Below are 26782 nucleotides of genomic sequence, written 5' to 3'. Positions count from 1 at the left end.
TAATTCAATTTAAATAAATCCAATTCAAAGGCATTCTGTTTGACACTGGGAAAAGGGAAGGGGAATAAAACTGAATAAGTTTTACTCATTGCCCTCACTGGGTATAATATCTAAATAGATAGAGGAGATCAGTATAAGATATTTACATATATAATAAAAATAGTTTTGTGAATTTAAGGACATAATCTTACAAATGATTTTTCATAATCAATAAAAGACCAAAACTAAAAAAATTATCTCTGTCAGGAGTCATTTTGATGAACTAAATTGTCCTCCTTATTTATTGGAAGCCAATAGATATAAGTTTAGCTGTTTTCGTAATATTTTAAAGGTAACAATAAAAACAAGTTTTCTTGCTCTTATTTTTAAAGTCTGAATTATATAGATAGCTGGCTACCAGTGAAAAACTGAAACTTATTAGTCAGATAAAAAGGAAAATGTTATGAAACAAAGGACTTTGATGCATTTTATAAAGGTAGGCTTTTTTTATTTTTTTTTTTTTTTTTGAGATTTGAAGAGGCCTAAAAGAAAAAAGAACACATTAATGCCTAATATTCTTTTGAATGCCTAAAGGCAGAAAAAAAAAAAACAAACAAGCAAATAAAACACAATGATCTATATGTCCGGTTCATAAAGCCACAATGATCCTGATATTATTCACTATCTTAGTTAGTATTGGGAGAAGGGGATGATTTGAATATAATTTTTCCCCTTTTTAAAAATTAAATGAAGTAGCCAAAATTTAAATTCTGACTTTCAGAAGGCAAAGTGCTAGAAATCCTTTTGGAAGCCTTACACAGGTGTAAGATTGAAAGGAAAAATTTTCCTTCCCATTTCTATCCCCCAATCCTTCTCCTAACCGGGTTGCCAAAAAAAAAAAAAAAAAAGCATTTTTTCTGCTTCAGTTTCAGAGCATGTATTGTTGGACTTCATGGACCTCGCACGAGAGATTCAGGCTATTCAATTCCTTTACATCTAAAGAGATGGATACAGGCCAATTCCCAAAGAGCAGAGTTTATTAAGGGAATATCTAGCTGGTTTTCAAAGCAGTGTCTTGTGTATTTTATAGATATCACACTGTCTAGCTTGCTGATGTCTACAATCCTTATACAAGAGTTGAATAGCTGATCAGAAATAAAGTACCTAGAATGCTAAGATAACACAGGATAATTGAACTAAAGATTTCAACCCATGGCCTTGACTTCTTTTTTGGTTTTTGTCACTGCTCTGGGTTGGGCAAAGAAGATCAACATGTAAACGGTGGCAGGTGAAGATTGGTTGCATCCAATATTCAGCTGAAAAGCAACACTCCAATAATTTGGATTAAATAGTTGCTTTAATTTTAGATGAATAGTCAGGTCTCTCCGTTTATAAATATGTCCAGTGTACATAAGCTTGTGAATAGGCCTGGGTCCGGATTTGTTAAGGATTAGACACCATGTTTAATGTCATCAAAACTGGCCTACTTGTAAATCGGAATAGTGTTTCACATCCATTTAGATACCAACCTAATGCCACGGTATCTCCCTCCACAACCTTAAGTGGCGCAACATCAAGGCTACAGACTTGCAAATGGAAGCCTTTGGTTTTAATAGCCTAATTTTTCTGCTTTCCTGTCTCCCTCGGCATTTGCCTAACTGCAAATGCACAGCTCTATGCTGCTTTCAGACCTTAACAATTGCATTTACACATGCCTTTTATGGGAAAAGGGAGCCAGCAAAGGAACGCTTTTGAAACTATTACAAGGACTTGTAATCAGCTTGTCAAAAGTTTCAGAAATGGAGAGATGGAAAAGTAGCTCTTGGGAGGTAGACTGTTGTTTCTTTCTGTTTGGTGTCAGTTATGTGTTGCATGGGCTCTCTGATTGTACTGCTCGCTTTACACTCCATAAAGCTGTTTCCACCACATTCACCATCTCTGAGCATCAGCAGATGTTGGCCTTTTGATAAACACTTAAATGGGAAATCTGAATTTTTTTTAACGTTTTCTTTTTTTTCCCTTTTTTTGTAACCAATGGTGACCTGAAAGGATGGTTTGTTGTGACTTTGGAAAGCTTATGAACCTTTATTATCAAGAATTTAGAAAAATTGAATTCCTGACAATTAAAGCCTTCTACCCAGTTTATTCCCAAAGTCTTCAGTTCAATCCCAGCTCATTTCCTTATAGTGTAAGGGACATTTCGAGAATCTCCCAACTTTTTTTCCCTCTGAGCAAAATATGAGAATCTCCTTGTGTGATAAGACCAAAGCCCATACCCTTGGCATATTTTAAGCAACCTGGCTACAACTATCTAATTCATTAATTCAAGCATCCTACAAAGAATAAATTCTTTGAAGCTGCTTTAGTGACTCCTATACATTTCTTCCTCTTTGGGGGAATAAATGCTTCTCCTTGTATTGGGTTAGAGAGGAGGGCAAGGAAGATATAACTTTCTTTCCTTTAGATAATGATAATGATATCTTTCAGATAATTCAGATAATGAATTATCATCCTAGAAAGCACAAGGATGGAGTTTTTAAGGGCTGAATCAGAGAAAGAGACTGGTTTTTATCTAGGTTTGAGTATTTTCCAGTGCTCTCCCCTTTAGCCTGAAGAGGGAATCAATAAACAGAATTTCACCAACGTACAAAGAAGATGCCATCCCAAGAGGTGTAGAACCTATGAGTATGTGGTGATCAAAGAATATCCTCAAGGAAATAAATAATATCTACATTTATTGGGGTATATATTGTAAGTATATATGTGTGTGCATGTATATACAATGTTTATGTAGATGTACACTTTATATACGTGCAAAAATGATTTTATATCTTTTGTGATTATAATATACATCTGGGATTTTAAAATGTAAATGAAGATCAAATGCAAAATAGTCATCCTTTCTGATCATCTGAACAAAAATGTAACAATTTTCCCATTAAGGTCATTTGTACCTGCTGTTGTCTATCAATTAGGTTGCAGGGCTTACAATCATCCCAAGAGTGCTTGATTCTAATGCTGATCTTTTCAGCATGTTTTGGCCACATGGCTGAAAGATTACTGGTGATATTGTCAGCAATTAATGAATCCCCAAATAATTCCACAACTCTCTGAGCTTTATGATCTGTGTTTTTTCTTCACTCAGTATAATGACCATTCAATTAAGTTTGATTTATATCATGCTTGCTGAGCACTTGTAAACAGCAAAGTCCTATCAAAACATTTATTTGTTGTAACTGATGATCTAATTAATAGTTTGTATTGGTTTTCTAGTGTTAAAGTTAATCACTGCCTTCTAACCCATATTATCTGATCTTTAGTCCTGTAAGCATAATTTCACTAATTATGCTAAACAGTATGTTATAAAGTATATAATTAGACTTGGGAAGGATTGGCCTGATGTGCAAATAGCTTTGTGTGGGTGATTATCACCTCTGAAACCTGCTGGTGGCAGATGAGTCAGAGTTTAGAGATTGCATCTTAAACTTCAGTAGATGGTCTATCAAAAAAAAAATCAACACTTTTTTCCAAAATAAAAATTGGCCATTTTAAATAAATAGAATTCATTCTTTGAATAGCAAGCCAAACAGGACATAAATAAAGCATTTTGGACAAAGCTGGCAGTGCATTATTTTCTTAAATTATTTCGAAATAGAAAAAGACCAACATGATGTTATTTACCCTCAGTGAATAAAAAATAATGATGATGGTGGCCAGGGGATGATTTTTTCCCTGAATCTCCCAACCCCCAGGCTTGCCAACTTCCTGTATTATTTGTAGCAGTAATTCACCCATGATATATATCTCTTTTCTTGAGTTTTTTTCTTGAAATTAGCATTACTTTCATCATAAAATTAGCAGAACCTCTAAATGATTTAATTGTCACTAATATTAAATAAGAGAAATCGAACAGGTATTCATCAATCTGTCAGGAAAGCCCAGAGATGTTCTTTTATTTGCAAATATTTGATGTTAGCTCCAGACCTTGTAAATTTTGTCTTCCAAGCAGCCTCTAAATATTTTTCCTCAACCTGGTTTCTCATATAAACTAGATCGTGAGTAAAATAACAAGGTTAATCATTTTACTGCCCAAGGGTTATTAGTAATCATGTTCATGTCATCCGGAAAGCTGTAGGGTTTGTTTTGTCTTCCATTGCCTTAATGCTTCTCAATCCTCCAAATAAAAGTTTAATTTGAATTGCCCTTTAACTAATTAGATTTTTTTATAATGTTAAAAAAGGAAGAAATAAAATCATTGAGCTAGTACAGCCTGATGTCAGTCTGTGTTGTGTATGACATTCATTTTAAGCTCTGTTGGCCAAAGATCTAGAAAGGAGGCTGAAGTCCCAGGTGAGATTTCCTTGGAATCATGTCTTATCATGTGCTCAGTGACCATCGTCACAGATTCATTTCACATTTGTGTAACTAACATTTCACATTCACAAAGACTTTGTATTTTTCCTAAAATTGAATGAATGTGGGGCTTAGCTGACACTGTGTCCCCCCAAAATTTTCTACATGACTTAAGAGGATAATATATGGTATGACTACAAAATGTAAACCTTCAAAAATATTTCTAACAAAAAAATAATTTTTCTATGTCTGATATGCCAGTGATTGTCTTTGGGTCAAGAATCTTTCTTGCCAAATAATTCAAAAATTAACACAGATGGTAAAGCAAAAATTTTAAGTGTGAGTCAATATCTGGGCATTAGTTAGCTTTCTCTACAAAGAAATGGAATGAAGTCTAAGTCCAATAACTCATTTGAAAGGTTTTCTTCCATGACCTCTGACAGGCCTTAGAGGATTCTAATACTTTAGGTTGTTGTTTTTGTTCACTCATGACAGACTCTTTGTGAACCCCTGAGCCATAATGACCATGGGGTTTTCTTGAAAAACACTCCAAAGTGATTTGTCATTTCCTTCTCTAGTGGATTAAGGCAAACAGAGATTAAGTGACTCAAGATAACACAATTAGTGAAGTTGAATTTGAGCTCAGAGCTTCCCAACTCTAGGTTCAACACTCTATCCATTGAGCCATCTAGCTGAGTATATACTAAATTATGGAGCTGAATGTGGAGAACTGATTAAAAACAAACAAACCAAACAAACAAACAAACAAACAAACTACCACTTCAGTTCTATATCAAACCAGGGATGACATTCAGTATTCTCCTAGGGGGGAAGGGGAGAGGTATTCCCATCTGGCCAAAACTTGGCTCTTTAGCATTTTTCTACTTGATGTAGCTGACACTGTAAGATATATATTTTGATGACCCCAGACACCTCAAAAGAAAAGTTGAGGTAGAAGCTGTGCAGAGTTGTTTTAAGATTCCCAGAAAGTTAAAGGAGAGATTCCCAAGAGATAATATCTATGGATCAATCAAGCTGCACTTTGGGATATGGAAGCAACTTTCAGCAATCTTTTCATTGACTGAATCCTAACAACTTCCCATATGTGGATTACAAACTCCAAGGAATAATCTAAAAAAAAATTTTATTGAGTAGCTTGTGTTTTGTCCATGTTATATATAATGGGGATTATGGAGAAGTATCAAATCAATTCAGTACTACATAATTCCCATCTTTAAGGAGCTACACAATCTCAGAGAAGCAATATATAGAACTTATAATGATGCAGGCCAAAATAAAAATAATGTAAGGATCCAAATGAAAGTTGGAATGAGATCTAGCCTCAGAATCAGGAAAACTTGGGCATAAGTCTTTTCCCTAGGACATCCCAATGTGATACTGGGATAGTCACATAATATCACAAGGTCTTAGGAAATTCTCTAAGTTGGAGAAAATTACCAATATTCATTGGTAAAGGGAAATTTCATATCATAAATCACCTATGCCAGTGAAATTACAGATCTGGAGTCAAAATATCAAATAATGTAAGCAGCTGGCTTTATCAGAGGTCAAATACTGATGATTATAATTCACTACATGTGTATATTTTTTTGGAATATTGATCAGTTATCAATTTTAAATCCTTACTATGTGTCATTCTAAGGTATGCTTTCTCTACAAAGAAGGGAATGAAGTCTGTGTATTAAGTGCTAGGTATTAAGAATACAGTTACACGAGGGCTTACAGGCCCTTCAAGGAACTTCCATTCTCTCTCCATATCTATTATTTAATTTGGATCTAAGATAAGTAGGTCATTTAATAGCATCATTTTAATTTTGAAAGATAAGCAAACTTAGGTACAACTATGTGCAAATATGTTATGTAGTTATAGCACCTTACTATGACCATATATGTATTATTATGTAGCGGAATTGAAGTCCTATGACTCTCCTCAAAAGTTTTTTATATACATCACAGGGAGTCTTCTTTCATGTAGTCATGACTAAGAAAAGTCCCTCTAGTGATAATAGGGGGAATGACACTAATGCAGATTCTTTCCTTGATACCTAGAGCTTCAAAAGAGAACTTCATACTTACTATTACTGTTGTCTAGGAAGAACCTAAAAGAATCTCCAAGGTCTCAAGGTTTCCCTCCAGTGAAGTTCAGCATGGTTTGAATACTTAGTGTTATTCCTAGTTGACCAGAAGATAGAGACCATTCAAAAGAATACTTGAGATGTGATAAGCTTACCTTTGCTTCATATTCTCTTTAATTTTCAGACAAGAAAAAAAAAGAAAAAAATGATGCTTTTGTGATAATCTCTGCTACCTGTCATATGTCCATAATGGAAGCTGTTTCTCTGTCTTTTCATTTAGAACTCTGACAATTCTAGATTCTATATGGTTATAATTAGTAAAGGCATTTGAGTTAATAACAAATGGAACACTATAGAAAAAATTTGATTCAATTTCGGTGTGGCACAAAGTAGTGGAATGGTGCCCAGTTGAACTATTGTCCTTCGGAATCCTCAAGAATGATACAAAAAGTCACCTGGATAATGTCTACCAGACATTTTGCCTCTTTTTTTTCTGAGACTCATAGATATTTGCTCTATTCTAGGGTATGACAATAGATAACTGAATTTCCTAAAGCAGGCTTAACTCTCTGAATCTTTCCTGATAAAAAGCCTTTCTCTTTTTACTTCAGGCTCATGTTTTAGTCTGATTTTCCATGGATTCAGCACTAGGCAGTGAGTTTTTACAATTCTGAAATGGTTCTTTGCAACTTAAAGGGTAGAGAGCTTCTTTTTTTCTGCTAGGATGAAATCACTTTCATGTGAAAAGCATTAGACCAGGTGATTTTCTAATTCATGAAAATACATCTCAGCTCCCTCAGCCTAACTCACAGACCCTTCAATAGTGCTTCTGAAGGGTCCTTTTTCAAGGTGAAAAAAATGGCAGAAAGGATGTCTTTTGGCAAGCTGTTGAAGCTACTGTGTCCAAGGACCCTCAAAATTAGAAAATTTGCTAAATTGATACAGTATCTCATTGGATTCAAATGAATAAGTTTAAGTTTCCTCATGATACCATCAAACCATTGCCTAAGTATATTAGTTAATGTGGTATATAGACTAGACTTTCCATTAAAGTAAAATTTGCCATTTCCTTCTTCAACTCATTTGACAGTTGAGGAAACTGAGCCAGCTGATTTAAGTGACTTGCCAGGAGTCATATAGCTAGTAAGTGTCTGAGGATAGATTTAAACTCTGGAAGATGTAAAAACATATATGTGAGTTGCCCTTGCATATATATATATGTAAAAACACATATGTGAGTTGCCCTTGCATATATATATATATATATATATATACATATATGCATATATGCATACACACACACAAACATGTTCATACATGAGGTTGATCATGCATAACACTGGGAAATATGGAATGCTAGTAACAATATGTATAGCTAAGGATCACAACAACACAGTCATTGAACACATTTCTTGACCAACAAACTCAGTGACAGCTCTTCAGACATTGTTCTGAAGATACTTTCTGTTATTGAATTTGAAGAAAAGCTTTGGACTAATCTCAACTATAGTTCAAAAATAGCAAGTTTTGGAATGTTATTTCATGAAACCCCTCCCCCCCAAAGAAAGAGATCTTTCTTTCCCCTACAGATATGTCATTCAGAAAATTTATAGAAAAGAAAGGACTGATAGCATTGGGTGTGACATTTCATGGTCCTCATCATTAATGCCTTAAATTATTTTTATTCACAGTATAGGATGAAGCAGTTGCTGTCATTTTCCCTTCAGATTAATTGATTTTGAGCTTCAAACCAAGGGAACCTTCAGAATAAAGGACAAGATAGAGAAATTTCGATGCTGTCAAGTTTTCTAAGAACAGATGATTTCAAAAAAAATATCAATTCAACTTGCTAGAGTCCTGCAGAAGCCAGAGGCTAACCAGAGGCTGCTTATATTATGGGAATCATCTTTTTCTAATTTGATATTTTGATGTATAATTTCAAAGAAATAAATCATATGTATATGTATATATGCATATATATATAATTATATGTATAATATACACATATATATGTTATACACAAAGCAAATACTATTTAATAATGAAGTATCTCAGAATGCATTTATATTTTCTGTATTTTGTTACATGAGAACTTTTACTCTTTTCAGCTATTGTTTAGACTCATGTAATTTCAGCTAAAGGGACCTCAGAATTTATTTTGTTTGACACAACTCTTTTACATAAAAAAAATCTAAAGTTTAATAAGCCTTCTATTTGTCCACTCTCATCCATCTTAAAAATAGCAAGACTGGGACTAGAACTCAGGTTTCCTAATTCCCACTGCTTCAAATTTCTGCTGTTCCATACACAGAATACATATATACATCCATACATATATTTACACACATATATGCATGAATGGTTATGTATATGTGTATGCATTTGTGTATATATATATATGCACACACACACACATATACACACACACATATATGTGTATGTGTGTGTGTGTGTATATATATATACACATATATATATACATACATACATGCGTGCGCACACACACACCACATGCATTTGTTCATTTGTTTCAGTTGTGCCTAACTTCATGATCCAATTTGAAGTTTTCCTGGCAAAGATCCTGAAGTGATTTGCCATTTCTTCTCCAGATCATTTGACAGTTGAAGAAACTGAGGCAAACAAGGTTCAGTGACTTGCCCCAGATCATGCAGCTAGTAAGTGTCTGAGGAGGGATTTGAACTCAGGAAATGAGTCCCCCTGACTCCATATCTAAGATTCTATCTACTTGCCACCTATTTATATATGAACATATATATAAATATCTATATATGAGTATATATACATATAGACACACCTATACTTCCTTAGTGTGTATATATATATCGTATAATATGTATATACATAAACATACAATGTACATATATATGCATGAACATATATATACACACATACAAACATATACAAGATTAGGTCATATATGTGCATATACATCTTCCAGAATTTAAATCTGGCTTTAGAAACTAGCTGTGTGATCCTTGGGAAATCACTTAACCTACTGTCTCAGTTTCTTCAGCTGTCAAATGAGTTGCAGAAGGTAATGGCGAATCACACCAGTATCTTATTGAGAAAATCTCAGAGGGCATCACGAAGAGTTGGGCACAATTCAAACATTAAACAGCAATAAAAAATATATGCCATGCACACAAATATAAAGACTTATTTGATGTGTATAATATATATATATATATAATATGCATATTTATGTTTGTCCATATTTACAGGATCAGAAATATGAACTCATTATATATGTTATATAATATTTTAATGTTAACAAATTATTTTTGGAGGGAATGTCTGCATCATTAATAATTCATAGAATAATAAAATTATAGATTTAAAGAAATTATCTCATTCGATTGTTTTATAGATGAGAAATATGATATCCATAGATGTTAGCTGACATACAATATCACACAAGTTGGAAGCACCAGAAGCAGAATTTGAGATCAGTCTTTTTGCACCAAATCTAATGCTTGCTCCTTTCACTATATTTCATTGGTATCAAATTATTGCAAATTAGGTTATCCAAAAACTCCTTTTTTTGGCATGTGTATATATGTGAGGGATGTGGTAGAGAGGAGGGAGAGACAGACAGACAGACAGATGGACAAATAGAGACAGGATGAAGCACACACTCTCAATTACGTCCTCTTTGATTAATATAAGGATTTCTTATATCCACTGGGGTAATAGAGATGAGAAATAAATGATCTATCTCCAAGGCCAAAACCCATTATAACAAAACTCCAAAGATCTACTAAATACTTTTATTTTCTTGATAGTTTACTTCATCATATTGATAGTGGATCACCAGCTAATATTTTTTGGAATCTTTTGATTATAAAAAGATTTATCATTATAATTAGATTTAACCTTGATTTTCTGAAGCATTAATTAAGAAAGCCGCATTTCTCTACCAGTTTCCAAGAGTTAAATAAAGCTCCAAAATATCCTAGGATTATGAAATTAAAAGGGACCATAGAATTCACCTAGTCCAACCTCCTAATTTTGAAGGTGAGGAAACTTAGTCCCAGAAAGGTCATAGGATTTGTCACAGATCACAAAGTAGTTAATGTCAAATCTGGAGTTTAAGTTCAGAATTTCTAATTTCTATTCAATCTGTCTTGACCACTGCATCATTTTGTACCTTAGGAAAGAGAAAATGCTTCATTTAAAGGCATTTTATTAAAAGATAATAAAATTTTATGAGAGATAAGGGATGAAGCATCCCATAATATACAAATATTGACTTATGAAGTTTCTTTGCAATTTTTTATTCTTCTTTTAGGATATCATGTCTGGGACATAATGCCCTAAAAGTGCTACAAAATACACTGTAAAATTGTATCACTATCTAACCAACATAGAGTTAGTTCTAACAGAGGTTTTGGAAGGCTTTGAAGACAAAGTAGCCACACAGGTCTGGCATTTACTTGTCCAAAAATGTTACTCATAAACATTTAATAAGAGTAAAGTTTCATTGCAGATCATCTTGTTTTCAAATACAGTAACAAAACAAGGAGTACTTGCATAACCATGGGTGTGATCAAAACACCCATATATATATATATATATATATATATATATATATATATATATATGGGTGTTTTGATCTATACACACACACACACACACACACACACACACACACACACACACACCAATAGAGAAGCTATAATTTAAAAGCATCATCTAAAGTTTCAACTTAAATTTCTGCCTTTATAATCATTTGCTGGCAAATTTGTCATTCTAGGGGTTAAACCTCGTTTGCTTACTCCTAAAGAATAAAAGAGGGTAGAAGTTTCAGGGAGGAGGATTATGACTTAACTTAAAAAGTTTCCTAATGCTCATATGTTACTTCAAAATGGAGTCAATAGCCCCTTGAAAAAGCAAGTTTCCTATAATTGGAGATTGTCAAGCAGAGATTGAATGACTCCTCATGAAGTGTCTTGAACAAACTTTATGTACTGGGTACAAGCCTCAAAGTACCTTCCAATTGTAATATTCTATCTCAGAGATTGAGAATATCTACCCAACCTTCAGGTTGGACCAAATACTGGAAGACACTTAAAATTAATTGGCTCCTCAACATCCTATAACACAACTTAAATAAAAAACAAACATAAATAAATTTATGACATCATTAAAATATAGACTTTCTAAAGATGTTCTTCAGATAATGTTCAACTGAGTGATTGTTTAATTGAAGCATGAACTAATGTATGGATTGATTTGCTTTAACTATAGGATGACTTTTTGCTGAATCATTTCTGAGAAGAAGCTTAGAAGCAAGGAGATCCTGTATAACTGTCAATTCACTAAGATAAAGGAGTCTCCTCATTAGCTGCAAATATTATGCCAACTTAAACATTATACTGGATTCTACTACAGAAAGGAAGTTACTTCTTTGAACATCTTAAGACGGAGGATAGAATTTCATTTGCTTACACACACACTCACATACTTTAAGTAAATAATTCCCAATTTTCACTCAAAATGCAAATTCGTACTTTATTCAAAGCTGTCACCTATTTTCTATTATAAAGAGTACTTGTTTTAATTAGTATCATGCCCAAGTTTTCAAAGTATTTTTGAGCAATAGTTTTCTGACAGATCTCTCTGCCTCAAGTCTCTCCCCATTCCAATCTAGCCTCTATTTTAGATACCAAAATGATTTTTCTCTAAAGAGTTGACCTCCTGATGTCAGCTTCCCTCTGCATTGAATTTAAGTAGCTTTCAATTATCTCCATGTCCAAATATCAAATCCTCTGTTTGCATCTAAATTTCTTCATAACTTTGTCTTTTTTTCAGTCTTCATATACTTTATAATTGCCTACCCTCTACCATCTAGGGACATCAGTTCACCTGTGTTTCCCACTCTCATCTCCATGCTTTGTACTGTGTGTCTCCCATATTAGTTTCCTTGACTTCCTTTAAAACTCAGTTCAAATTCTATTTTTTTTGCAGGAGGCAGCTGCTGCTGCCCTCTCTGTCATATTACTTTCAACTGTAGATCCAATTTACTCGCAAGTCCAAACAACATTCCATGTCATTGGCCCTCTTCAAAAATGAAGAGTAAAAGATAACAATCTCTTATATTTTTCTTGTATCCCCTAGTTATTATATGTTTTACTTTCCATTAGAATGCATATTCATTATAAGCAAGAAGGATTTTTTATTATTATATCACTAGTGCTTACTTAGCACAATGCTTGGCACATAGTGGTTACTTTTAAAATGCTTGTTGACTGACTGATTACATTTCATCAAAACCTATGTGAAATTAAACATTTCCAGATATCATGTAGGAATTTTATCTCTACAATGTTCAAGATTCAGTTGAGAACAATGGGAACAAGATAAAGGAAAAGGGGAGGGATAATTTACACTTTCTGGATCTTCAGGTTTGGGCAAGCAAAATATAATGTGATCAGTTTTTCATACCTCATTCAGTTATTTTGACAATAGATAGATACAGTCTTTGATAATATTACAACATTAGTAGATCAATTTTTTGAATGCTTTTGTAATGGTAAAAGAATATCAGAAGACAGAAAACCCTGTGATATACCTATGACATGATCCTGTTTGCCTTCTATATCGTATTAGTGGAAAAAATAATTTGATGAATATTTTTTGGAACTAACAATAAGTACTTTTTTCCTGATGAACACTTTCTCGTAAAATTTTATTGATATAGTTTGTTGCATTGCCTAATTTCTTCTAGTACTCCTTTCCCTTCACCAGACCCATTCCATATACAACAATTTTTTGCAAAGAAAAAAAAGACTGAATATTGCTAAAAAACAAATGTGGGTGTTTGTTTTTGTATTCAATTTGTAACTTTTGGTTTATACAGTAAGTATTTATTGAGCTTATTGATGATACAAATAGCTAGCATGCATATAGAATTTGAAGCTTTAGTAAGCACTTTTCACACATTATCTCAAACAATACTATGAAGTAAATGCCATTATAATTAAGTCTCTATTAGTGGAAAAAAAATGAACCCACTGAAGAGGTCATGTTATTCAAATTTTCATTTCATATTTCCATTGGCTAGAATCAAATAGGACATTTTATATAATTTTAATGTTCATGTAAATATGAATACTTTTTATATATGAGAAAACTGAGATTGAGAGAGGTTTAGTGACTTATCTAGGATCACACATTCAAAAGTGTCTAAAGACAATTTTGAACTCAGATCTTCCTAATTCCAAATCAAGCACCCCATTTGCCTTATACTCCTCAGTAGGGCACTATACTCTGCACTATTTATGTATGAGAAAGAATAGAGCTTGCTCTCTACGTTCAGGGATCTTCCAATCTACATGGAGAATTAACTTTTATAAATGTCACTAGTTAACTCACATATATATGATATATATTAAATGAGCCATCTAGCCATGAACCATTATGTCTTTATGATCCTGGTTAGAGACCACTTTTAGCCTATTATATAATTTGTCCCTTATAATAGTAACAACTCCTGTGTCTATAATACTTTAAGATTTACAAAAAACAGTTCTGAGGGGAAAACCATGCAAAGATAATATCATCCCCAATTTATAGATGAGAAAATTTAAGCTCCAAGAAAAGTTCTTCATATAATAAATAATTATCCACTATGTGCCAAGTACTTTAACTTATCTAAGTAATTGTATAACAAAGAAGTAACAGAACAGCTAAATGGCAGCATGCATAGAACACCAGATCTAGAGTCAGGAAGATATAGACATATTCCTGAGTTCAAGTCTGGCCTCAGATACTAATTGTGTGACCCTGGTCAAGTCGTTTAATCTTGTCTGCTTCAGTTTCTTCATTCTTTTGTTTAATGATTTGGAGGACATGGCAAAGCACTCCCCAGTATCTGTTCCAAGACCCCAAGTGGGGTCTTAAAGATTTTAAAATGACTGGAAAATACAAACAACAAAAATGGAACCAAGGTTAGGAACTAGGCCTTAATCTGCTAGTAGAATACATTTTCTATGACACTTTATTATTGCTTGATCTTTAGTGCTATTGAAATGAAGAGGAGAAGGATATAAATGTGAGTTGGGATGCCTAGGAAAGGTTTCATTAGAGGAAGCTGGACTTGAACTGGGCCTACATGGAATATAATGATTACAACTTGTATTTATTTAACAAACATTTCAGAGTATATTCAATGCTTTCCTCACAACAACCCAATGATGTAGATAATGCAAGCATTATTATGCCTCATTTTATGGAAGAGAAAGCTGAGTTTCAGAGAGAGATTAGGTGATTTGTCCATGGTTGCAAAGCTAGGAAGAGTCATATCCATTTTTGAAAACATGATTCCTGACTTCGAATCCAAGGTTATCCAGTGAAGTAACCATGACTTCTCCACCCCAATTAAAGGGATTTACAACTCTAATTCTGAATATGTACACTTTCCTTTCCTAATACTTTCTCTAAATTGACAAATCATATATTTTCTCAGAATTGACAGACACAAGTGGATTTGGAAAACAACTCTAAAATAGCAACTTGTGACTTTTAACCCGTAAATTGAGGTTAAATTTTTTTCATGGAAAAATGGTAGTATTAGTATATTGAATTAGTATATTGAAACACATTACAATAGTCTTTGGTTAATCATTTTTTTTTCCCTGTCAGAGTATGCTTTTTTAAGAAGTACTCCCTAGATTCATATGTTTTAAAAGATACTGGCTCACACTTAAAATATACTGTAACAGTCTTATTTAGAAAAGACTAATAAGACTAGTCCATATCCATAGATATGGATTGCCTGAGATGGAAGCTATTAGTAAGAAATTATTATATTATCAACTTGTTTCAGACATTTTCCATAAGCAGTTGAATTATAAAAGAACAATAAAACTTATTCCAAGTTGGCATAATCCAAACATGACAACCAATATATAGCCTTAGTGATGAAGAGGCCATATATTGAATTTCCATTTGATGTTTTGGGAATCATCAATTGCTTGTTTTTTTTTCCCTTGTTGTTGTTGTTGTTGTTGTTGTTGTTGTTGTTGTTGTTCAGTGTGGACGTCATGTATGGTTTAAGTGAACCATGGACGAGTTAAGGAGCAGATGTTTGTGGTTTGTGTCTTTGTCCATACAATTTTCTGTTTAGACCCAACAGCAATATCCTAGAAATGAAAATAACAATCCTAATTTTTCCTGACGTATGCAGATCCTCCAAAGTTTGATAGGATATGGCCGAATATTTCTTCCCTTGAGGTTTCTAATCCAAAGCAAGGTAGGAACCTGTAAAATTCCTCCTGATCTCAAAATCACTGAAGTTCCTTTGCGTTCTTTTTTCCCTTGGCATTCAAAAGCATTCACACACATACATACACACACACACACACACACACACACACACACACACAAACGCATAATCAAATACAAGAAAGAACCTGAAGCCAGAGCTTTGTCTATGGCAAAGAAGATTTTGGATATACAATAGTATTAAAGAAAAAAATTATTACCAAAATTATAAGCATGTAGCATATTTACACAGAACATCTGCCCCTAGAAAAAGCAGTTTAAATATATCTATACAGAAAGAGACAGAGTTATGCAGCTATCACAGTACCATATACATTATGAGTAACATGATAAATTCATGATGCTTCATTGTCTACATCAAATCCATTTTAAATGTTTCTTGTTTGCTTTTATATTTTTAAATGAACTGAAATTATAAAACTTTGTACAGGGAGTGGAATAGAATTTTGGAAAACAACTTTGTGATTTCTTGATCATTCATACTGTATTTTAGACTGTATTATTGAAATTTGGATCTGTCTTCCTCCTTTGAACTAGACCTCACCAAAGGTGTTTAACACATGACCTTTGAAGTAGATTTTAACAAAGGTGTTTAGCATATGACCATCTGTCTTTGATATTTTTAAAGTAAGCATTCCCTTACTTATTAAAGTACTGATGGCAAACTGTCTTCTGTCCTCAGAACAATATATCTTTTTGCCCAATTCCAGTGACTCAGACAATATTATTGACAGCCTGTTTGGTGATTAGTGTCATGGGATGAAATATAACCACAGTTTAAAACTCAGTAATAAATAGACAAGATATATTGGCATTGGGTCTCACTTTAACTTTTAAGTTCCATTGTCTGTAGACAAATGTAAATGAAGACTTTTTTATGACATTAGTTCCCTTTTTTCCTCTTCCCTATCTCCCCTTCATGCAGACAAATAAATAAACTCATATCTTTGGCCTTCAGTTTGGCCTGATTCTTATATACAGGATGTTCCTTTTAAACTCTAATGAATACAGATGGAAAAGGAAATGAGCAAAAGGAGGAACCAGGAAATAGTTGCTCAGCAAAACAAAATATATTAGCAATTTGTTGAAGAATTCAATTGGAAGGACTGCATTTTCAGTCCTTGATCAGTGATGAAACAGAGACTGCCCTAGATACATATATTACTAACAAATAGAATTATCTTAATCATCTACTGTAAATGAATTTTCCCCAAGTTTCCACATGTTTACAAGTAAGGAGAAATACAGATCAAGCTCTGTCCCTTTTAGGATAATTCTATAAGGATTAATAGACTAATTTAGTTGTGTTATTTCCCAGCAACTTAAATGATACCATTTTCAATATAGTACCATTGAATATTTTCCACAGAATTTTATAGTTCAATAAAATATACAATAAGAGAATCTACAATCCACTTAACCCTCTGAAATTATTGCCAATTGTCCAAAATTAGATATTGTTCAAAATCCCCAAAAGAACTATTTAAATAATGTTGCTTCAATTCTGTAAGGGTCACAGCACAAAACCCTTCTATAGTAGCTGTTATGTAGTGTTCTTTTGTTGTTGTTGTTGTTGTTGTTCACTGCTGTGGCTGAGTACAAATGGGTTTATTTCAAAATTGACCAATTGGCATAAAGTTTTTGATTGGAAACTTTAGTTGAGGACAGGAATGGGAAATATCTGACCTATGGGTCATAAAAGGCCCTCAAAATCATTTGGTCTGGTCCTGCCAAAACAATTATAGGCAATTATAAGCTGAAAGCTATGTATAGCAACCTCCCATGCTTAAGTTTCTAAGTTGACGGTTTTGTATAACCAGCAAATGATGTTATAAATATCCAAATGAACCTCGGCAAAAAAAAAAAAAGGTTCCTCACCACTGCTTTAGAACTATCTCAGCTTAGTTGTACTTTGTCTTGTCATCTTAATGGGACCTTTTATCCTTGTGGAAACTATCCTTCATGAAAAATTGGTTAACAGCTAGTAACCAGAAAAAAAAAAATGAGAAGAGATAGGTCATCATTTTGAGACTGATATTTCCACAAAAATGATATGTCTAATAGTCACAGGAACTTCTAGACGTCAAAGACTGGATTTCTGCAATTAATATCTAAATGTCTAGGGAACCCATCATACTGGGACTGGGAAAATTGGCCTGGTGATCTTGACTGAGTTGATTCAATCCATTCAATTCAGCTTTTAAGAAGCTACACCATAACTCTGTAACTAGCCTATTCAATCAGAGATAAGCAAACTGATTGTATGTATACTAAGCTTTTGTTTTCACAAACCAAATAATATGATGAAATGGAATAAAAGGAATACAAATTTTTAAAAGTCCTTCTATTAAGGGAAAACAGGCCTACTAACGGTCCTAAATTATCTGTATTATATGTCTAAACCATCCTGTTTCCTCTTGACCTCTAATGGCACAATTTCAACAATACCCATCTATTTAATTTTCATTACTGACAATGTTTAACAGTTTTCAGCCAAGAAGCACCCATCTTTTTAAATAATAGCAAGCCAAATAATGAAACAAAAAATAAACAAATGAGCCAAAATAAACAAAAAGAACCCAGAAACAACAGTTACAAATAGTATACTTATGTAGGGTTTCTTTTCAGGTTGATTTAGTTTTAAAATTTCATTGCCAAATGATTACGTTTTTGAAAGTTGCTCCTTTGTTCTTATGTGGTACCTTTCTAATTTGCTGTTCATTCTTTTAAACTATCCAGTTGCTCCCAAATTAGCTTTGTCAACAGTTTCTTCTGTTCAAGTTGCAAACCACAAGAGAGGTAGGAATTCTTGGATTCATACAGTGATTTCATGGTGTTATGTGTTGTGAAACATTGCACTGTATGAATCTAGAATATCTGTGAAGTGTTCTCATCAGCTTCTCAGTGAGGCATGTGGATGATACCAGTAGATGCATCTAGTAGCACTGAGAATGTCAACCATACATTCCCCTCCCCACCAAAAAATGTTTCACACTTAAATTTGCTTGCAATTAAAACAATGCTGCCACGTTTGTTTTCTGTGGGATTGATGTGTGAATAAGAATATAACAGTTTAGGTTCCTGTTTTGAAAATGAATGTTTGAGTTTTAATGTGGTTACTCATTTATGTGGTAAATAAAGAAACCCACTTATATGAGTTTCATGTACTCTTTTTTCTCTTACTAGAAAAGAATAATAGATGCAATTCCATTTGTTAACATTATTCAGTGAAAAGGGAATTATCTCCCCATGAGATATTGGAAATGATCAAATTTATACTTCCAATAATTTTGGCCTTTGGGGCACTTTAGTGATAGAAATATTTCAGGTTACATAATTGCTTCATTTTCTGGAAATATAAGAGTTATTTTGCCTGCTTTAAATGATAGATAGTGATTTCTCATCTGTGACTCATGGGCAGCCCATTCAAGCTCAGCTCACATCTGCCACTCATAGGCTGAAGATTCTTCAGGGAACATTCTCCTTTGTGTCACCATTTCCCTTTAAATGTGTTGTACATGACAGGTGCATTTTGTTTTTCATACTTAATTGTTGGGCATGTGTCATCTTTCATGCAATACCAATTACAGAGAAATAAGTTTCGTTGTCAAAATTTGACCTAGTCAGTGAAAATGATCAAAACAAGCCTGACTATTCGTGGTGAAATTTAATCAAGTTGCTTCCAAAGATCCAATCCAAACAGAATTTGTCCCTTTGTGTTTTGTACAGAAACATTAGTCAAGAAATATTGAGGAGAGAGAATGAAGCCAAAATTGTCTAAAATACATCTCTTGACTTTCCACAAAACATGAGTTTTAAATATCAAGAAGGATTAAAAGGAGATTTTTGAAAAATCTAACTGGATTCAAAAACTCGAAAGTTTTTTAAAATTCTATATTAATGGGATAAATGTGCATTGAAATTCACATTCATATGAACATATACATAGGCATAAATATGTGGATATGTATATAAGTATGATGTGATAAGTGAGATGTTGGTGTTACATGGAGAATATAGGGTCTTAAGTAGAATCAAACAAGACACTGAGAATAAAGCAGAAATTATTTTCCTCATCACTCTAATAATATTTAAATCTATGAAATCAGAATAAAAACTAAGTGCACAAAAGGAATTTTTAAAAATTTACCTTTTTTAGGCTCTATTCAGAACAATAGCTTACTTTAAATTGTATTTGTCAGAGGTGCTTTAACCTAAATTTTGATCTTATGTCATTTAATCAGTGTTTTCTTGATAAAATGAACTTAGAATATCCTAACATTCTATCAAAAATAGGAAATCTTTATCTAATGAGTAATAAGATATACACTTTTCCTATAGATACATTCATTCACATCTAAATGATTTTATAATTTGAGTCTTTGGGCTCATCATAGTCCTTAGCAAAGAGTTTCTAGACTTTTATACCAATGATAAATCTTTGTGCAAACAAGACAATGGGTATCCAAAGTTCCTGAGAGAGATGTGAGAAAAAGAAAGAGACACAGAAAGAGATACACAAACAGAGAGACAGAGAGATAGAGACAGAGACAGAGAGAGATGAGAGATGGAGACAGAGAGACAGAGACACAAAACGATATTCCATCTATCTAAAGTCTCTCTAACAAACCTTTCATTGTAATTGGTTAAAATAGAATTTTTGGTTTCAGGAGTAGACTTTTTCTAGATCTTCACTTCATTGAATTTTGGGAAGAATTATTTTAAATTATTATGAAAATATTTCAGGTACAATTGTACAATACTAAGAGAGATCCCCTGGAACACAATGCCCCTCGTCAGTTTTATGCCAGTAAATATTTAATATCTGCCTCTCCACAAGAAAAACATGTACACATGACACACTTTTAAGTTAAATCTAAATTAGGAATAATTTTATCACTTTTTAAAATCTATTCAATCAACAAAATAGTAAATCAAATGTTTATTTGTAGCTTTTGCCAATTTCCTTCACAATGAAAATTTAACAGTGACTCTCTACAGTTATTACGAGCTGGTTCCACAATACTCCTAATTTTATCTCTTTCTTCTGCTTAAATCAGGAGTTTGAGGATATTCCTTTTATTACTTCCAGATAAATATATTTCTGCAACTCACATCTCCATCTCCATGAAATAATAATTCATTGTGCTCTCTAGCTTTTTGAACATTTTAGAAACATGGATTTAAGTCAGAACATGGTTCTTAAAAGTGAAAGAACATATATTTTTTCCTTAAACTAAACCTCTGAGAAAAGGAAAATATGATGTCTCATCATAGGGGTCATATTTAAGACCCCTACTTGCACCTAGTTCCAAATTAGTGCAAACAAATCCCATGAAGTGACTACATATATTTAAATTTCACACTATTTAAAAATATAATTATAAAAAATATGGTAATTGATTCCAATCCAGTGAAAATATTGTTAGAATTCAAATAATGTGATACACTGTCTTCATTATTTGCACTAATTACTTCTTACCAATATTACTTTTCCTTTATCAAAATGATCAAATGAGAGAACTCTAGCCTTTCCTCATTTGTCCAAAACCGAGAGTGTTTATTTTTAAAACATTATATGCCACTGAATTATGACATATACCTCACCATCCAGATGCCAAAGGGGAGAAAAACAACAAAAGATGTAAAACAGAAATTTGATTCCAACTGTTAGCTACCTTTTAACTTTCTTATTCTTATACTCTTCTTCACTCCACATCTCTTTGAGCTCATTCTGAATCATTTCCAAACACATTCATTTCTAATCATCTGAATTAAATCAACATTTCCAATCTTCCTTCTGCAAAATTTCTCTGTCTACTGTCGGATTTTTTTTTTACTCTCCTCTGATTTCCTGGGTTTACATGACTCACTTGGCATATAGTATTGTGCTACATTTCTGTTATTTGTCTTTGTATTCATATTCTCTATCTCTCCTACTGTACTGTAAGCATCCAGCAAACAAGGGCCATATATCTCCTGTTGTGCCTAGCATGGGGTCTTAGACATAGCAGCAATTCAAAAAGTATTTATTGCTCTTGTTGATGATTATAATGAAGATGACAGCATACTTTCTAGTTTTCCATACCATTTAAGTCCATTTTAGTAGTTTTCTCTGCTATTCTCATATTACACTTAAAGAAACTATGAAGAATTCAAAATTCAGTCCTAGAGGTGATTTGCCAGGATAGGAATGATTTCTTAACATCCAAAGTTTTAACAATTTAATCTTTCTTTGTAAATTCAGTCTAGAATGGTTGGAAGTAAGGAACAAAGTTAACAGCAAAATTAAGGGGATGCTTATGCCTTGTGAGAGGTCTTCCTCTGCGTCAGGTTTTAAAGCACCATGGGAATCATTATTATAAATATCAATTGATCTCCTCAGGGTCCTTCTCATTGTATCTTAACATGGTAACTAATTAATTTGATAAACTAATATACACTATGCTTGAGGACTGTAAATGTTTGTCCTGGTTATATTAGAGTATATAGTGAATGTTAAATGAGAGGGTTCAGTTAGTTGAAAGAATAATCCCTTTCAGATAAAGATCTATGATCCTATGTTCTAAGTTCCCTATTTTTAAAAATGATACCTAGTACTTTGCAGTTGCAGGTTGCTTTTTTTTCCCAAAACATTTCCACATTTACCTTCTTATCCTCTTTTTACCTCAGGAGGTGTATTATTGATCTATTTGGGAGCCAAAAGAGGTATATGTGTTGCTCAAATTTTATCAAAACATTGTTGGTATTGTTTCCCATCTTAAATTATGGAACATTTTAAACCTCAAAGATCTTTACAGAGTTCCTACTCCATACAAAGTTTTGATTAGGATTGATGTCTCCTAAGGTAATTAAACTTCTCCTTTCAAGTTTTGCTAATCAGTATTCTGCTAAGATCAGGTAGTTCTTTATAGATAATATCAACACCATAATGGAGCCTTCAGGATGCAAAAATTCAATATAAAGCATATTATATACTAGGTGGTAATCTTGTTTATAAAATGTCTCTGCAGACTCACAGTAAGAAACAGAGAGGAATAAGGGAATAGGAGCTCCTTATTGAAACAACTTTTGCTAAATGAAAATTTTAGCCTTTTCAGGGCAACATGGATAGTTCACCATTTTAAAAAAAAAAATGCAATCTTCCTAGGAGCAGTTCTAGCACTAGAAAAATTCCTAAAAAGTGATACAAATGTTTTGCATTATGTTTTATATTTCTAATACCATTTTCTAGAAAATTAAACAGATCAGAAATGTCTATTTACTGATATCAACCCCAAAATATGCATATACTCATCTCTCTATCCTTCATCTCCAATAAGTTGATCCTAAATATAACTACCAAGTAGTCTATTTGTTTTCTGTGAGATTTTTCTCCAAGCAACTAGTGACCCCATGTTGTACCTCTGCCCAATGACCATCTATCTACCTACCCCTCGTGTTCTCTTTTCACCACCACCCTTAAAAAACCTTATTTTCCTTATATTCTCTTTCTTCAGGACTCTGATTCCTTCTTTCTAAGATGATAACTAATTCTATTAATAAACTAACCTGAACTATGTTAATGAGTATTGATGTTTGGTGAAGATTATTGTGGTATAATGGAAAGAGCACTGAATTTAGAGTTGACATGGGTTTAATCTTGGTTCTCCTGTTTATGTGATATTTGGCAAGCCACTTAACTTCTTTGAGCCTCAGTTTCTTTTTTAATAAGATGAGAAGTTTGGGCTAAATGATGTGTAATGTCCCTTCCAGCTCTATGGACATGATTCTATAAAGGTATGCATTTTAAATAACCAATTTGCTATTTGGCCTTGTCTTTGTTGACTAATCTGAAGAAGTGAATGCAAAAATGGCCTCTTCAGCCCTGTAAAGAAGATGAAACTGTTGCTTTACATTCTTAGTCATCCTAGTTGGTAAAGTACTTGTATGATAGTAGAAGGCTACCAGAGGACTACTGGGAAATATATATGTTTGACAAGTGAGACTATTAGTATATTTTCTAGGTATTTCCCCACATACACAAATACTCTGCCTACCTGGAGGAAGAATCACCTGCCTTTATTTATACCATAGGGGAAAAAATAAAGAAATCTTTCTACCCTCATAAACTCTCCATCTTTTCTTCTTCATACACATATCTTTCTGTTTTCTAACAATAATTATTTCTACCAATAAATTTTCCTGTAAATAAAACATGTGTTGCCCTCGGCAGGGTTCAACTAAATCATGACTTTTCATCAGTAACAGGAAGGGAGTTGATATTCCTTCTTCTTGTCTTATGATCATATCCATTTTATCTTTTTTGGTTGTCTCCCTACCTCATTTTATTTTAGAGTATGAGACTATTAGTACCCCAGTGTGCTTCAGATCTCCTAAAGAGCCAAAACCCCCACTAACGTGGAATTGCAATGTCTGCTTATTCCTTTTCCTGACAAGTTTAAACCCCAAACTTGAAACTTGAAAGACAAATGAATATTTAATTTAAAAGTTATTTTCACTTGAAGATTCTCCAACTTTTCCTAGTTGTTATAAAGACACATAAAGTATTGTTCTCACTTAGAGTAGTCTTTCTCTAGTCATTGAGAAATTGCTGAAAGAAAGGAGAAATGTTCAGAGTACAGATCCCAATTAAATTTGGCTTTTTTTTTTTTTTTTTTTTTTTTTTTTTTGGTAAAGGGTTGTGAGCTTGCTAAGAGAGTGACAAAATACTCAGGATTCCAAAGCTCACAAAACTCTCTCCCTTCTCTGTTTTAAACTGAGAAAACCAGAGAAAGGGGTTGTTAAAGTCATTATCCTTGTCTTAAGTGTGCAAAAAAATAAATAAATGGGCATTTGCATCATTGGAATTTGAACTCTTCCCAAATCCTAAAAGGTATACAACTGCAAATGCTTCCATTTCATCTATTCTGCTAAGAACTCTCCTCAGTCATGTTATGAATGTCTCTGACTATTCTATCCTGCTTGCAACAGATGCTCCTTCCATGCCAGTCAAAACATATGTCCTCATGTGCTTCATCACTTCCCGTATCTGTCCTGCCATTCAGCCATCTTTTATTCATGCTTCATTTGATCTAAGCATGTGATGTGCAATGACTCTACTATTGTATACTTTTGTGTATACATTTCTGTTCTTCCTTGAAAGACTGTGAATGCTTCGGCCACTCCAAACGGTGCAGTTATATCGAGTTGCTCAATACAGTCATTTGCGTGAGCTGTAAACACAACACTAGAGGGCAACACTGTGAGTTATGCAGGCTGGGCTACTTCAGAAATGCTTCTGCACAGCTGGACGATGAAAATGTATGCATAGGTCAGTTTCATTCTCATTCTGGCTTTTGTTCTGGGCCCTTTTGAGCTGTTGGGACCTGCTTATCAGAAGCTAGTGATGTGCAACACAACTGTTGAATAGTCAAGCCAGAATGAGCTCTTTCTTTGGATGCAAGTATCTCTGAGGTAGATTTCAAACTCACACGGTTGAAATCTGAGTTTGAGAGATGTGCTTTAACCATTTTAATGATTATGCGGAAGATAATGGTTAAAAGTGGTAAAGAGTTCATTCTTCCCTGCTCTCCCTAAAATCTTAGAACTCTGTAATAATTTGCTTGTACTTTTTCATATGATGCCTTCTAAATTTAGTTCAAGATATGAAAAGTCTTCTAGCAAATGTTTGCTTTAATAGGTTGAATGCATTTGGGAACCAATTCCACATTGTACATAATTGATCCTTAATAAATATGGATGAATTAACATTTAAGTTTCTGAAATTAGAATTCATTAATAATTAGCCCTTGGTTTATTGATCTATGATGACAAAAATTTCATTTGTTGGGGTTTGCTATAAAATATGAATGTGGATTCTGGATTCTCACTATTGTGACAGAAAGCAAAAAAAATTACTCTCCTTCCCTCAATGGCCAGAGAATAAGTACAGCCGGATTAGGAACTTGAATAACTGTGGCCCACTGCCTCTACATTGATTGCTTGGTCTTTAACAGAACCTGGTGGCAGTGAGTCCTCTAAATCCAATTCACTTACCAACCATACCAGAAGTATCACTACTACTATCCTGCTCATTGCACTGCTCAGATATCACTGTCACTGTTCATATTTTATAGGGGAATGAAGGTCTTATTTCATAGTGTCCACCAATGTTAAAGATTAATGATATGGTCAAGATATATGATTTTAGTAGTTTGGCTATGTTTCCCTGTTTTTAAAGCAATGAGGATCATTGTGAATTACTGTGGCAGAAAAAAAAATCTCCTGGGAGCCAGCCTTCTGAAACCTATTTGCCCTTTGACAAATCATTAAAACCTTTCAGGATCCCCTTATCTGTTTCCAGATAAGAAAGTGGGATCAGATGGTTACTAAGGATCCTAATATCTCTTAATCTAATGACCTATGACTCTATTAACTTAACCTACACTAAAACTATAAAATTATGAAAAGAGTCACATTCCATCATTAAGTAAGCTCCTTCTCAAAACTGTTACAGCTAAATCTAAAAGTCATCTCCACACCATGATAAGATATTAGGATAGAAAAAAATATATCTCCAAAATTGAATTTCACTTTAAACTTCAATTTCTAGAAATCCATCTATTTTATATATAGAATGGGCTGTTTTATAGACTATAACATAAAATAAGTGTTCCATAAACATCTATTCCAATTCATAAATGTGTAATTCCAATGGATTATTATGTAACAGATATTTTTTTTAAATCAAAGTTAAATTGGAAGGACATATTTAAAGCCTTAAACGCTTAGACAATACAAACCTAATGTATATTTTTGGAACTATAAAATGGACCATATCATAACAAAAATATATCATGATAAAATATCATAATAAAATGTCATATAATATTAATGAAATATATATCCCAATAAGCCAAAGGAGTTACAGAAAAATGAAAAACATGCCTACACACAGAGAGAAAAAGAGAAAAGACACACATACATACACAGAGAGGAAAAAAGGCAGGGAGGGAGAGAGGGAAGGAAGAAAGGGGAGGAAGGGAGGGAGAGAGAGAGACAGAGAG

At 33.3% G+C, this 26782-nt stretch overlaps 1 protein-coding gene across 7 annotated transcripts in view; it reads left to right on the top strand.

The window, feature by feature from the left end:
• Nucleotides 1-26782, top strand: part of NTNG1 (netrin G1) — a 433794-nt gene that overhangs the window by 347425 nt on the left and 59587 nt on the right. For 4 of the 7 annotated variants that reach the window (XM_051993193.1, XM_051993192.1, XM_051993194.1 and 1 more), the window contains exon 6: nucleotides 24880-25047. The exons of 1 other annotated variant lie outside the window; for it this stretch is intronic. In XM_051993193.1, coding sequence (XP_051849153.1) covers nucleotides 24880-25047 — 168 coding nt within the window. Of the gene's footprint in view, nucleotides 1-15636; nucleotides 15703-18473; nucleotides 18534-24879; nucleotides 25048-26782 lie in introns of all 7 variants that reach the window. 2 more of the 7 variants (XM_051993195.1, XM_051993196.1) reach the window with 2 other exon arrangements.

The sequence above is a fragment of the Antechinus flavipes genome, chromosome 4 (assembly GCF_016432865.1).
Source record: "Antechinus flavipes isolate AdamAnt ecotype Samford, QLD, Australia chromosome 4, AdamAnt_v2, whole genome shotgun sequence".
NCBI classification, from domain to species: Eukaryota; Metazoa; Chordata; class Mammalia; order Dasyuromorphia; family Dasyuridae; genus Antechinus; species Antechinus flavipes.
Note: the sequence above shows the minus strand (reverse complement) of the source record. Positions and strands in the feature narration are given on the sequence as shown.